The following is a 15,624-nucleotide window of genomic DNA, read 5'->3' on the forward strand; positions in this document are numbered from 1 at the left end:
ACAGTGTAAACAACTTTCTTGCCTCCGTTTTATCTATCCTTTTCATAATTTATAGAAGATCTCCTTTTATTCTCTGAATTCCAGCAAGTATAATCAAAGGCAACTCAATCTCTACACTACTTCCAATGCCAGTGTATCAAATAAAGAGACCAGAACTGCTTTCATTACTCCCGGTGCAGTCTCACCAGTACCTTCATGAGGGAATCTGCAGATGCTGGAAATCCAAGCAACACACAAAATGCTGGAGAAACTCAACAGGCCAGGCAGCATCTATGGAAAAGACTGTTTACTCTTTTCCATAGATGCTGTCTGCACTGCTGAGTTCTTCCAGTCTTTTGTGTGTGTTGCTCATCAATACCTCTACAGTTTCAGCATAATCTCCCTGGCAGTGCCTCTGGCAATGAAGGCCAACATTCTATTTCTCTTCTTGATAATCTGTAACACATGTAAACCAAACTCTTGCGATTCATGCACAAATATTCCCAAGTCCCTCTGCATAACATCATACTGCAATCTTTCACAATTTAAATAATAATCTGATCTTCTATTTCTTTGCCCAAGTGGATGATCTCACACTTATCAACATTGTACTTGATCTGACAGACCCTTGCCTATTCACTTAACTTGTCTATATATCTCTGCATCCTCTAGGCAATTTGTTTTTCCATTCAATTTAGCAAAGTTAGATGAGCAGCATTCAGTCTCCTCTTCCAAACCATTAATGTATATATTGTGAGCAGTTGTGGGCCCAGCACTCTCTGCTGTAGTGCTCTGCGCATCACTGATGGCCAACCCCTGAAACACCCATTTATCCCAAATCTTTGCCTTCTATTGGTTAACCAGCCCTCTACCCATGCTAATGCATTACCCCAACTCCATGCATCTTTATTTTATGCAGCACAATATTGAGTGCCTTCTGGAAATCCAAGTATACAACATCCACTTGTTTTCTTCTATCCACTGCACTCATTATATCCTCAATGAATTCCATTTAGTTTGCCAGACAAGTTCTACCCTTCGTAAACCCACGCTGTGTCTGCCTAATGGAATCACTCTATCCAGGTGTCCCAGTATTTCTTCCTTAATGATAGCTTCAAACAGTTTCCCAGCCACAGACATTGAGTTAACAGGTCTATAGTTATCCACTTTTTACTTACATCCTTTTTCAAACAGTGGTATGATATTTGCTGTCATGGGGTTCTGCCCGGGGTCCAGAGAATTTTGTTAAATTATCACAAACATGTCTACTATAACTTCTGTCCATTTCCCATCAGAACCAGTGGACTTGTCTACCATTAGGCACACCAGTTTGCTCAGCACCACCCCTTCAGTAACAGTGATTGTATCGAGCTCCTCACTGATGTCCCAAGTCTGCCTCATAGTCCTTGGCTGGAGCTACAGACATGAGGCATGGGAGTAAGATTAATGTTCAGGGATTTTTCTTTTTATTCAAATTTTTGTTGATTGAATTGCTGAACATCCCATCCTGATAGTGATATCCCACAGAATATGAGAAGGAGCGACTATATTTATTTTTAAACACAAACAAATGGCTCTTTGACTTCCTGCCGCAAAATTGACAAGGCTAGAAACTGAAAGGAGACCTGCTTTTGTTTTTGTTTTGCCCTTCTGTTCTGACCAGCTAATGGCTGCCTTAGGAAAGAGGCATCAATTATGTATTACAGACAGACTTGAATCATAAGGATTAAATTACGTTCAGTACCTAAGCCTCAGAATATATGCTCAGGATTTGATTTCTAAGCCTTAGAAGGTTAATAATCCCGTAGTATGAAGCAGAAATGCAAAGAGTGTCGAAAGATTGAAACTTGCTTTCCTCTGAAAAGAAGATCAAAGCCTACAGCCTATCCAGAGAATGACTGACCACCAAAGGTTAGCCCCAGAATAGCTATCATGACAACCAATGGGACTCTTGATCAGCTCGGTCAGTGGCCAAGGAATGACAAATGGTGTCCAATCTGGTTAAGTGTGAGGTGTTCCATTTTGGGAAGTCATACTAACGTGACTATCGGAGCCCTCGGATGTTGTAGAACCGAAGGCCCCAGTAATACAAGTATATAGCTCCCTGAAAATGGCATCACAGGTAAACAGTTTTGGCACATGGGTCTTCATCAGACATGGTATTAAGTATAGGAGTAGGGACGTTGTGTTGCAGTTGTACAAGACCAGTGCGTGAGCCACACTTGGAGTAGTATGTAAAGTCTTGGTTACCCTGTACTGAAAAAGGTGTCATCAAACTGAAAAGAGTACAAAATATATTTATGAGAATATTGTCAGGACATGAAGGTCTGAGTTATTGCGAAAGACTGGCTAGGACTTTATTCCTTGGAGCAAAGGAGGTGACCTGATAGAGCTGTACAAAATCATGAGAGGCATGGATAAGATGAGTGGGCACAGTCATTTTCCCAAGGAAAGGGAATCAAAAACTCGCAGGCATAAATTTAAGATGAGAGGGAAAAGGTTTTAAAGAGACCAAGGGGCAGATTCAGCACAGTGTAATGCATATATGGAATGAGATGCCAGGGAAAATAGTCAAGGCAGGTACAGAAACAATACATTTGGACATGCACATGGATAGTAAAGGTTCAGAGGTGATATATGCCAAACTGGGGCAAATGGAACTAGGTTAGTTGGGCATCTTGGTTGGTATGGACAAGTTGGACCGAAGGGATTGTTTCCCTGCCGTATTACTCTGGCTCTTGTTGGAGTAGGGCGGGTATTCAAAAGTGCCCACTGCCAGTTACAGATCTCTGGTTACCAGCTTCATCGCTATGTTTAAATCCTGGAACTTCCTACCCAACTCTATTGTGAGTATCTTCACCTGAAGGTCTGCAGTGGTTCAAGTAGGCTGCTCATCGCCACCTTCTTCAGGGCAATTAGCAATAGGGACAAAAAGATGGCCTTGCCAGTGATGCCCAGGTACCAATGAATGGATGAATAAACATTATTCAAGTACCCATGTTGTAAAAATGACTTAATTCATTCACAACACATCCACTATGACACACAACCATAGCAATGTTAGGACTGTTTATCAGGGTCACTTCAGTTTTTGGAAGAGCTAAAGAGGCTGAAGAAGTTGAGGGAAGGATCTCCTGAGTTTGGATGGACCTGAAGGGTGATTGTTGAAAATAATCGATGTACCAAAGGCCAGAGTCAAGAGCACCAAGGTCATGTTCGTAGAGTTAGAGTGGGTCACAGACTGGGGAAACAATGCTACTGAGGGATAGGACATGATTTAAAATTGAGTTGTTAGTGTATACAGGTCCTTCCCAGGAGATGAACGCCTAGCCTATGGTAGCCCCTACATATGAACAAGATGTTGGAGACCAGTGGGATGGATGGGGATAGGTTTGCTGGCTGTGGCAGGCACCTTCAACAGAGTGGGAATGGATCAATTCCACTTGCCTGCTCTCCCTACTCCCACCCCCCAAGCTGCAACAGTCAGGGGCTGTGCCAAGCTGAACCGAGGTGGGAGCACTGAGCAGAGGCCAGCTCTTCCTACACCCGCTCACTCTCCCATCACAATTGTTTCTGTGATCCTCCCCCACATATTGCTTCTGTTCATCTCTGACTTACAAACAGTTCGCAGGGACAGAATCCTGTTACAACCCGGGAACTACCTGTAATAAGCCAATATAGGCACACAAAAGTGGATGACAGAGAGAACCATAGAGTCTTAGAGAATTACAGCACAGAATCAGGTCTGTACCAAATTATTATTCTGCCTAGTCCAATTAATGGTCACTTGGACCCGAGTCCTCTCATCCACGTATTTATCCAAACTTCTCTTAAACGTTGAAATCAAATCCACATCCACACTTCCACTGGCAGCTTGTTCCACGCTTTCACCACCCTCTGAATGAAGAGGTTCCTCCTTAACATTTCCCCTTTCACCCTTAACCTATGACCTTTAGTTCTAGTCTCAACCGATCTCAGTGGAAAAGGTGAACTTTGTTCCAGGCAGAAAAGCTTTGGGTGGAATCAGGAGATCTTTGAGATCTGAGAGCCTTAAAACATACTTTAAACTGCTGATTTGTCTCCCTAGCTCTGTATGAAGAGCCACAAGTTGTTTTAAGTAAACAATACTACTGTAGGAAGAGGTTTGGAAGGCAGGGCAAGCTTGGAGGTAGTGGGAAGTAATTGATATACAGCTGAGACAGGAATTGGCATGTGTACCTGCAAGGCCAAAGTGAAGCAGCAACATGCAGTACCTACTGAGTGGACTGTGGTGCTGTTACTATTCTTTCCCAATAATCCCAAAGCACATTCATGGTACTGAATACAGCATCGGGGACTCTCTCATTGCACAATGTGCTCCTGGGGACGTGGCGTTTTTGGGGGAGGGGCAGGTCAGCAGTCCGTCAGCACTGCCGGGAACTCTCCACAGAAACCCTGCGGCTGGTGAGGAAGTGAAAGGGTCTTTGCTGGCTTCATCGCCGCTGCCTGTACACCAAGCCTGACTCCGAAGGGACTGGGGGTGGGTCAGAATCAGAAACGGCCTTGTGTGCCGTATTTGCTGCTTCCTTCCAGTTTCTTCCTGTTTGTAGATTAATTGAAAGCAGCTGCAACTAACAGAGGTCACATTTTTCTTTTTCAGTCTCTCATGCTTTCCTCTCGATGCTGTGGCCTTGAAGTGCTCACAATCTGGTTTCCTGACTTGAATTTCTTTAAAGCCTTAAAATAAAATCCAGGTTACAGTTTCATTTTGTATATTGTCAGAGGTCTGTTGCAGCATCCTCTCACAATGTAGGAAAACTACAGCGAACAGCCAGGTCAGCAGAAAAGGTCATTGGCTGCAGCCTACCATCACTGCAGGGCTCGTATGCATCCAGAACAAAGAAGTGGGCAGGACAAATCATTGTGAACATTACCCACCCTGCAAACTGCCTTTTTCTGGAAATGCTAATGGGCTATTAAAACAAATTCTTCAAGCTAGAGGTTACATCTCCCAGTCTGATCAACCACTCTATTTAGCCCCCACCCCCTCTATTACCCCTGTCACTGCACTGCACTGTAAACACCTTAAAGCTCTTTTTGTAGATGTTTACATTGGAAGTGCATGCTGTTATTTATGTTTATTTGTTCCATATCCATACATTAACTTCTAACTTTATTTTATATACATAATTATTCTTTATAATTGTTCAATTTGTTGTTTTTTGTTGCATGTCGCACCCTGACCAACTCACCACAGCACATTCCTAATACATGTAAACGTATGCAGTGAATAAAGTTGATCCTCGATCCTTAATTGCATATGTACCTTATGCAGATTTAATTAAGATTTTTGATTCCTTTTCATCTGGCCACGAGATCAGCCTGTTCTGGCTTTGGCAATGAGTGGAGCAGGCTAAGCTCTCTGTCCTCTAATGAAGTGTCCCACAATGTTTCCCCAGCTTCCACGCTCCTTTTCATCCTGTGCTGTACCAATCGGAGCTGGCAGAGTAGGCATCAGTGATTGCAGTGGGAAACCATTTCCCTTCTAGGCATCCCTTCTCTATTGAAGATAACTTGCTTACAACTGAGCTTTATGGGTTCTGAGGTAACGGAGACCAATGTGGGAACCACAGACTTTTCTACTGATGGGGCAGAAGAAACCTGGCTTGTTTTGTGAGTGGTTCGCTCCTCCCGGCATCCACTCTTGTGTGCTCCCTGGCACAGGGACTCTAACAGTACCATCCAAGCATAGCAAAATGCAGTGTCATGGGTCAGACATTCCCAGGAGTTGGTGGGATGTTACATTTCTTCAAAGAGGCTTTGAGCCCATTGTGAAATCTTTTCTTCTGTCTACCGATCTAGATTAAGGTACTCCAACCGAAATGTTGACTGCCCACTTCCTTCCACAGATGCAGCTTGACTCGTTGAGTTCTTCCAGTATTTTTTGTGTTACTCCAGCATCTGCAATATCTTGTGCCCCTCAGAAGAAAAGGTTTGTTCTCCAGAGTGGTGTTAGACAAGCAAACAAAATGGCCTGACCAACATTGCCTTCTGAGTGTAACTGGAGGATGTTAGTCTTGGAAAAGATACTGACATTGGTTTACCTATCCTGCCAGAAATCTTGGAGGATTTTACAGAGACGCATCAGTAGGATCTTCCCAGTACTTTGAGATGCTTTATGTACCTAACCCAGGTCTTGGAGACATATTGAGGGATTGGGGTTACTACTAGCTTTCATTTAAGATAGGTGGAGGGACATAAAGTAAAATCTATTTAGTGTACTAATTCAAAGACAGGCAAGAGAGTTATCTCTGGCATTCTGGCCAATAAATTTTCATCTACAAAAATAAAACAGATTAACTTCTGTGATATGGTGGAGCAGCTAGTAGAGGGGTTGCCTACAGTTCCAACAGTCTACCTCTGGCACTGTCTCTGTGGAGTTTGCATGTTCTCCGCATGTGGGTCTTCCAGCTTCCTTCCACATACCATAAAGGTATGAGCTTGTAAGTTAATTGGCCACTGTGAATTGCCCCCTAGTGTTTTAGGTGGGAAATAGAGTAAGGGGTAGTTGTTAGGAATTTAGGGAGAATAAAATGGGTTATGGTAAGATTAGTCCTGATGAAAGGGCTTGGCCCGAATAGTCAGCTGTTTATTTCTCTATGTAGATGCTGCCTGACCTGCTGAGTTCCTCCAGCATTTTTGAGTGTGTTACTCTGGTTTTACACGTCTTTAGAATGTCTTATCTTTATGTAGCTAAGGACTAGGGGCCTGTTTCTGAGGCGTATCTCTCAATGACTATTATCAGGCCATTGTTTATGAGAGCTTATGACTGCTGCATTTCCCATTATTATAAACATTGGCTACGGTTCAAAATTAGCTGTTCTGATGTCAATGAAAGTGCTTTCATCAGTGAATTCCTGTCTATTTTGGTTCTTGGCTGTCGTGGGAGATCTCTGTGTGAAAAGAATCTACATAGTAATCCCAAAGATTGTGGGACAGCGTGCATTGGAAAGGGGTACTTTTCCTGTCTGTCACTTCTTCTTCCCTGTGTATCCCACGGCAACTGATGAGTGATGAAGCTGGAATTCCAGTGGCTCCCACAACTGGATTATCCACCTCAGGAATGTGGAAGAGCAGACAGCAGTGTAGAATGGAGGCAGGAGTCAGCATTATGTTGAAGAGCACAGACGGGTGGCTCTGAATAATGAAACGGGCTCTCAGTTAATCTTACAGCTGATGCCTTGACCTTCCTTGCACAGCCCACACCGGAGAACAGGGGTTCCCAATCTCTCTTTATGCCATAGACCCTTACTTTTAACTGAGCTGTGCATGGACCCCGGGCTGGGAACCTTTGCCCTAGAATGTGGGATAGTTCTGTATGTACAAATACAAAATACAGAAAAAAAATCCCCCTTCCCAACCTGACCCAGACCTCTGCAACGTCTTCTAGAGCACAATACAGGTGGTGCCCTCCGCACCTGGAAGTTTCTCTTTTGCTCAATTATGTAATTTCATTTTTTTTTAAATGTGCAATCAGGTTGGCAGGCACGTGACCTCGGCACCACCTAATGAAAGAAGGGAAGGAGAAGGTGTATAGCCCGCATTTTAAATCAATGTCGCATGAACATATATACCTAGTTTCGCAAATGGTGTATATCAGTCGTTCAGCCAAGCTGCTAGGATTGAATTTGCTGCACAGTATGGTGACACTTGGAATGGCTTTGCAGGGTAAACATTGTCTCTTTTACTTGACTCTTGGGGGAAAGCAGGGCGTGGGGGGTGCGACAGGCACACCCTGTTGTTGCACAGACTAAAATGAAAGCAGAAAATGCTGGACATAACTCAGAGAGTCAGGCTGTGGGAAGAGAAATGGGGTTAATATTGCAGGTAAAAGCTAGGTAGAGGGGCAGGTGGAAACAAAGCGTCCACAACAGATTTGGACAGATGAGCAGAATGGTCAAAGAAGTGGTGAATGGAATACAGTGTAGGGAGGTGCACGGTCATACACTTTGGTATAAGGTATAAAGGTGTAGACTGTTTTCTCAAATAAGGAGTGTATTCTGAAATTGGGCTGCAAAGGTACTTGGGAGTCCTAGTGCAGGATTCCTAAAGGTTAACTTGCAGGTTGAGTTGGTAGTAAGGAAGGCAAATGCGATGTTAGCATTCATTTCAGAATCAGAATCAGGTTTATTATCACCGGCACGTGACATGAAATTTGTTAACTGAGCAGCAGCAGTTCAATGCAATACATAATCTAGCAGAGAGAAAATAATAATAAAATAAAACATAACAATAAATAAACAAGTAAATCAATTATATTGAACAGATTTTTTTAAAAACGTGCAAAAACAGAAATGCTGTATATTTTTAAAAAGTGGGGTAGTGTCCAAAGCTTTGATATCCATTTAGGAATCGGATGGCAGAGGGGAAGAAGCTGTTCCTGAATCGCTGAGTGTGTGCCTTCAGGCTTCTGTATCTCCTACCTGATGGTAACAGTGAGAAAAGGGCATGTCCTGGGTGCTGGAGGTCCTTAATAATAGACTCTGCCTTTCTGAGACGCCACTCCTTGAAGATGTCCAGGGTACTTTATAGGCCCAAGATGGAGGAATAACACCTTGTATTCCACTTGGGTAGCCTCCAACCTGATGGCATGAATATCGATATCTCTAACTACCGGTAATGCCCCCCCCACCCCAACACTTCACCATTCCCCATCCCCTTTTCCCTCTCTCACCTTGCCCGCCCATCACCTCCCTCTGGTGCTTCTCCCCCCTTGCTTCATCCTTCCCCCTCCGGGTTTTGCCTGTCACCCGGTGTTTCTCTCTTCCCGCCCTCACCCCCACCTTTTAAATCCACTCCACATCTTTATTTCCCAGTCCTGCCGAAGGGTTTCGGCCCGAAACGTCGACTGGACTCTTCTTACTAGGTGCCCCTTGGCTTGCTGAGTTGCTACAGCATTTTGTGTCTTGACCTTGTCTGCATTTCTTTTTTCTGCTGCAGAGGAGACCACATTGCGAGCACGAAATGCAGTACACCAGTGCAGGTGATTCGCAGCTTCCACCTGGAAAGACTGTGTGTTTCCTGGATGGTGGAAGAGGTGAAAGGGGCACTTGCGCTGCACTCCCTGCTGTTCTAAAGTGGGTGGCTGGTGGGAACGGAAGAGCAGACCAAATCACAGTGCCCTGTGAAAAGATGAAAGAGGAAGTGAGGGCTCCTGGTCTAAGTTATGTGTGTTTCGCCCTTCACCAATGCTACCCATCTCACTGTTGGGCGTCCAGGACGAGTTATCACTACCACAAGGGCAATGTGCCAGAGTAAAGGTTTGAATGGATAGTGGACGTGTAACGGGCTGGGTGTGTACAGTAATATTTACATTGCAGTCACCGCATGTCCGATCATACTTTCTGTCCAGTGAAGTACATTTAACGTCTTCTAATGTTAAGAGCGCACCATGCACTTTGTGCACAGCGCTCTCAGTATAATAGCGGATAATCTGTGGCTGACCTTGGCTGAGCAATAGACATTACGGAAGGTATCATGAGACATTAATCATAATAGTGCAGCATGCGCCCTTCCTGATCTCATGCAATTCCACCCGCACCCCGCCTCAATTCATCTCACCAAAAAGGGAAATAATGTACTTGAGTCTAGCTACAAGCGAGGAAATGTTTGGATCTCGACTTGATCATCTCTGATGCGGTTTGACACACTGGGCACGTAAAGAAGTGTGGGTGTCAGTTCTTGTTGCTGGTGTGGGTGCCTAGTCTGTGTTTTTAAATTCATTTTACCTCTGGGTTGGATTATAGCTCGGGCAGTGCCCGAGGTTTGGAGGCTGTATAATCAAATAGCTGAATCTCCGAGCTGTCTAATCTGTTGTTCCCCCCCCCCCCCCCCTCAAACCTGGATTGCTTACTGCACCAAACCCCCTTTCGGCGTCGCTTCTGTTTTCTGAGGGCCTGTCCATAGGGGTTGTTGGATGAGTTGGGCACGGCAGGGGTTAAAGCTGCTATATTTAACCGTTGAATACTTAGGAGATGATATCAGTGGCGTTGTACATTAAGGACAGGAAGAAGGAGGGGCCGGTATAGATCCCACATTCCCCGCACTTCCTTCTTGGAGCAAATCAGCGCCGGAGATTTGCCGTGTGTGTACTTTCTAATCTCAACGGTTGTGTGTGAGAGAGGAGCAAGCGCTCGCTCGCCTGCTGGAGACAATACAAGAGCGGATACAGAGCGTTCACCAGTCACAGTGTGTCCAGCGTTGCGGGTGTGAGGCAGGGTTTTCTCCACTCTACGTGGCTCCTTTGATTTCCCCCCAACCATAAATTATTTTTTCTTAAAAGAGTGAAATACCCCTCCCCCTCGTTCCAGATGACGTGGACCAGCACTAGCAGCAGTGGTTACTGCAGCCAGGAGGAAGACTCGGAATTCGAACAGTTCTTCACAGCCAGGACCTCGTTCATTAAGAAACCCAGGAAGTACAAGGTGAGTTGTGGAGCGCTGGGTTTGGAGGAGGTGGCCGTGAGGGAAAGGGGAAAGAGCTGGTGGAATGAGGAGGGGGATCAGCCCGAAGAGAATAGAATTAACGAGTTCGGAAACCGGCTATTCGGCCCGTCGTGTCCACACACGAATTAGTGGGCACCCGTCCATTCGCTGACTGGATGCTTAAACGTTGCCTGTGATGGTACCTTTATCAGTCCTTCTAGGGATTGTAGGTACTTGTCCCTCTCTGACTGAGAAAATTCCCCCTCGAATCCCAATTGTCAGCAGGCTTTCATAACAAAAACTGAGTAAGCGCTGGTGGAAGATGTAGAGATGGTCTCCATTGGGGGTGGGGTGGCTGGTAGAGTGTCCAGATATACAGTAGTTTCATGCTAAGGCAGAAACCTAAGAATATCTACCTAACCCTTGACTAACATCCCTCACGCCATTCCTATCTCCAGTTCCAGTACCCTTGGTTAGGTAAAACTGTTGCCCACAGTTGGCTGATCTCATCAGGAGCCCAGGTGACCCAGCAGAATGGTCATAAACCTCTCAACATCCTCTCCTTGCAGTTTGCGTGTCTCTCTGTCTCACTCTCACTCACACACACACTTCTAGACCTGGTTGATTCTGTTCCTTCTAGGTTTTATTTTCATTGAAACTTTCAGTGAAACTTCAAGTAGGACTTTCCAAGACCAGTTCCCGTTCACTTTGAACTTACAAAGTAATCAGTGAAACTAAAGCTACAGTGGCCTCATAGACTGTCCTGATTGAGGATTCCGTTTCAAGCCCAACCCAGCAGGAGCTAGAGCCCTGTTTGCACTGAGGATTCCTTGTGATGCCTGGGCATAGCACTGAGTTCCACACTGCAACTCAATTATGATTGATTTTTCTTGGGCGACTCACTCACGAAGCACCATTTACTGTAATTTATTTAAATAACACATTTTCATGCATATGGCTGTGCAGCAAACATTAAAGCCAACTCGAGGCCTTTCAACTAACACAGAAAACAATTTGTATTTGTAGCAACTTACTTGGAATTCAATATGTTCCATGTAGGTAGCAATACACAAAATGCTAGAGGAACTTAGCAGGTCAGGCAGCATCTATGAAGGGAAATAAACAATCGATGATTCGGGCTGAGACCCTTCATCGGATTGGAAAGAAGAGGGCAGAAGCCAGAATGAAGTTTTTGTGAGGGGTGCAGTGGGAGCTAGCTGTTGATAGGTGAATCCAGGTGAGAGTGGGAAGACGGGTAGGTGGGAATGAAGTGAGAAGCTGGGAGATGATAGGTAGAAGAGGCCAAGGGCAGGAGATAGAATCTGAAAGGAGAGTGCAGTGGACCATGGAATAAAGGGAAGGTGGTTTGTGTGATGGACAGGTCGTGGCCCACATTTTCCTTATAACTTCAATGTTTGTTATGGGAGAGATGCAGCAGAATCTACAGTTGGGTTGAGTTTTCCCACCTTGGCAACCCACTTGCAAACGTTTCGTCATCATACGAGGATATATCATCAGCACACTGTTCGCTGATTGAGTCTCCTCGAATGGTATTGAAACATTTGCAAGTAGATCGCCAAGGTAAGAGAACAACTCATTTCAACCATCATCCACCTGAGCTACTCATTTTCCAAGTTATTTCCAGAATCTACAGTATAGTATATAGATGTGGTGAAAAGCTCTTGTCTGCATGCCACACAGGCAGATCATTCTGTACATAAGTAGATTGACATAGTGTAAAGGAAAGCAATACAGAACATAGTGTTGCAATTGTAGGGAAAGTGCAGTGCTGGAGCCACAGCAAGGCTGACTGAGAGATCATGGATTCGTCCTCCAGTATATGAGAGATCTGTGCAAGAGTCTGATAACAGTGCCATAGTTGTCCTTGAGCCTGGTAGTAGGTGGTCTCAAAAGTTTACATCTTCTGGGAGGGGTTGGCTTGACTGCTTTCCTGAGGCTTCTCCACACTATCCCTTCTGTTTCTCCCCTAGACCCTCTGCTGGTTGCACTGTTAACTCCCCTTGCCCCCCCCCCCCCCATGCCTCAATCCTGTGACTTCCAAACTACTTGAATGTTCAGTCTCACAATCATGTCCCCTGCAACAGGCAATTAAAAACTATGAAAAGCTATGTGGAACTGGCTGCCTTGGTTTGGGGGAGGGACCGACCACATCCAGTGATGAAACTGTTGATCCTGGAGTGAGGTCATTTTCATCTGGAGCTTTTTGTTAATCCCTACAGCGTTAAGTAGTTTATCTTTTATTCATTTCCTCTCCAACCTCCCCTGACTAAGATTTCACTCTATTCCTGGAAATAATTGATCAGGGGTGTATCAGTAGAACATGACAGTGAAGAATCTACTTCAAGCATTAAGCAGGGTGTATGACTGCAGCCAGCCAGCCAGCCGGAGGGTGTTCCACGTGGACTACCCATCCCCCGCTGCAATGCGATGATCTAATGGTTAGTTGTATACAGAGTCAGCAGGAAGTATGGGAAGGTGGGAGGTTTCTGGACCAAAGGCCAGTGGTAAGAATTAAGTGCACCTTGCATTGTCATTCCTTATCTTGGCTTCCTTCCTCCCTCTCCCCCCCACCCCCCACATTTTTCTTCAAGATATTCAATTTTTTTTTGGCAAAAAAAAACAAGTTTTGATTTGCATACTACTCATCCTTGCACCTGTGGGTATATTTCATCTCCCCACCCTCCTGTTACTTTTTTCATTGTCTGGACCCATGTCCTGTTCGACAGGGTGGTCTTTCAGTTCTGCTTATAATAAATTCAATGATCCCCTCATACCAGAACTCTGAACCAATGTGCCTAGTTCACAATTCTGACTGATTTCACTTTTATATTGTTTCTTTGGAAATGTTACTTAGAGTTTAAAGGTCCAAGCACTGTGAATAAATAAAAAGAGCAAGTTAAAAATTTAATCTATCTTGTGGATTAAGTCTGTCAGTAGAAAATGACAGTTAATTCTTTAGAGTGAGAGTGAGAGAGAGTTCAAAGTTACAAATTCAAATTAGATTTATTAAAGTGTGTATACTACCTTGAGATTCATTTTCTTGCAGGAAGAAAGAAATACAATAGAATTTTATGAAAAGCTGTATATAAACAGACAAAGACTAATAAACAACCAATGTTCAAAAGAAGACAAACTGCAAATAAAAACAAAACTGAGAATGTGATTTGTAAATAGTCCTTGGAAGTGAGTCTGTAGGTCATAGAATCATTCAGAATCAATTTGGAGTAGTTGTCTGATGGTTGCAGGGTAATAACTGTTTCTGAACTTGGTGGTGTAGGACGTAAGACCTTCCACCCGACGGTAGACGTGAGAGGAGGGCATGGCTGGACACTTTGCATCTTTGATGATGGATGCTGCTTTCTTGTGGCAGTGCACCATGTAAATCTCAGTAGTGGGGAGAAGCACACAAAATGCTGCAGGTGAGGCAGAGGGGAAGAAGCAGTCGACGTTTCAGGCCGAGACCCTTCATGTTGTGGGGAGAGCTTTGCCTGTGATGGACAGGGTTATGCCCACCACTTCCTGCAGCCTTTCCAATTCCTGGGCGTTGGTGCAGCGCGTACAGATATTTGTTTCTGTCATGCTGGATTTGTCACATAGCATTAGTAAGCACTGGATCTCTTTCACAGTGTTCACAAATCTGCATATCATACCTCCAAAACTTGTTTCTACAGTCCAATAGCAGCTAGTGTTTTCCTGCCTTGAACACTTGAGATACTTTTGAGCATAATGAAGACAGCAATTGGATGTAAAGGCAAGGGATTTGTATTGTTGAGGTTGTTCCTTTGTTAATTTCAAAAATAAACTTTTTTCATTATAAATTTATGTAAAAAGAATAACAGTACAAACAAACCCCTGTATGTTCTTAAGTGCTGATTAGTCAACACATTCAATGTATTCATGTAGCTCCTAGGGTAATAAACCCTTTTGTTATTTGAGGAGCTTCCAAACCCTTCAATGTCAAATGGCAGAAGGAGTCTTATCTGCAGCCACACAAAGAAGTCTGCAATGCTGTAAATCTAGACCAAAGACCAGCCATTCTAGTTCTTCCATTCACACACTGACATGTCTGTTCATAGCCTCCTCTACTGCCAAGTTGAGACTAGACACAGATTAGAGGAACAACTCCTTATTCCATTTTGGTAGTCTCCAACCTGATGGTACGAACAATTTCTCTGACTCAGTAACCGCTCCCACAATCTCTGTCTCTCTTCTGGACCAGATCCAGAACAGAGTGAGTCACTACGTGACGGACTGGGCGGGGCGGGATTTGACACTTACCAAGCCAAAGTACTGCACTGGAGGCCTAAACCTGAGCTGTCATATGAAATAATTCTTCCTGCTCAGTCTGAAGTGTAACACAAATGAACTGGCTGCCTACCTGCTGGTTTCTTGTTTGCTTCCATGTTTTACTCTTGATTTGGGTTCTTGAACATAGTGATTTCATTTACTCCACAATTGCCTCTAGGCTGTTGACTGACTAGAGTCTTAGGGGTTCCCAAACTGGAGTCCACGGACCACTTGCTTAATGGTAAGGCTCCATGGCATTAAAAAAGTTGGGAACCCCTGGACTCGACCATAAGCTCAGAAATTCCCTCTTTAGTCTTCGTCACTTTTCTGCCTCCTTTAATAAATATCTACCACTGTGCGCGCCTTTCTCATTTTCATATTATGATCTTAGTGTTAAGTTTAGCCTGGTAATGTTTCTATAAAGAACCTTCAGTCATTCTACAGCCTGAAAGATGCAAGTTGTTGTGGGGCTTGGAAAATTAGCTCTTGGTGCGCTCCACGCACTGGGGTGCAGCTTTGGACTTCCAATGCCACTCGGCAAAACACACTTGGGTTTGCTTTGTAAGCGTGCTGGGAGCCGAGCAATGATGCCTTCTGAGACCATGTAGGGAACAGGATGTGGCTTTTCCATTCGATGATGGACCCTCCGGGAATTGTTTGACACATCCTGAACACATGGGCAGAAACTGCCAAGCAATCCTTTTCCTTCCTGAATCCTTCAGCTGTCGGTTTAATTTTAGCAATGAGCACAGAAGATAAGCAAGCGTTCCCCACATCTAATTAGGAGTTGTAAACACGAGGTTCTGCAGATGCTGGAAATCCAGAGTAACACACAAAGTACTCGAGAAACTCAGTAGGTCAGGCAGCATCTATG

The 15,624-nt window shown here is 44.4% G+C and overlaps 1 protein-coding gene across 3 annotated transcripts in view; it reads left to right on the forward strand.

Annotated features, from left to right (window-relative positions):
- rassf1 (Ras association domain family member 1) overlaps positions 1 to 15,624 on the forward strand; it is a 110,588-nt gene that overhangs the window by 81,683 nt on the left and 13,281 nt on the right. Inside the window, exons 1-2 of one of the 3 annotated variants that reach the window (XM_073072483.1) lie at positions 8,964 to 9,685; positions 10,329 to 10,442. The exons of 1 other annotated variant lie outside the window; for it this stretch is intronic. In XM_073072483.1, coding sequence (XP_072928584.1) covers positions 10,329 to 10,442 — 114 coding nt within the window. In that variant the 5' untranslated portion in view covers positions 8,964 to 9,685. Of the gene's footprint in view, positions 1 to 8,963; positions 9,686 to 10,328; positions 10,443 to 15,624 lie in introns of those variants that run through there. One more of the 3 variants, XM_073072481.1, reaches the window with a different exon arrangement.

Source organism: Hemitrygon akajei, chromosome 19 (assembly GCF_048418815.1).
Source record: "Hemitrygon akajei chromosome 19, sHemAka1.3, whole genome shotgun sequence".
NCBI classification, from domain to species: domain Eukaryota; kingdom Metazoa; phylum Chordata; class Chondrichthyes; order Myliobatiformes; family Dasyatidae; genus Hemitrygon; species Hemitrygon akajei.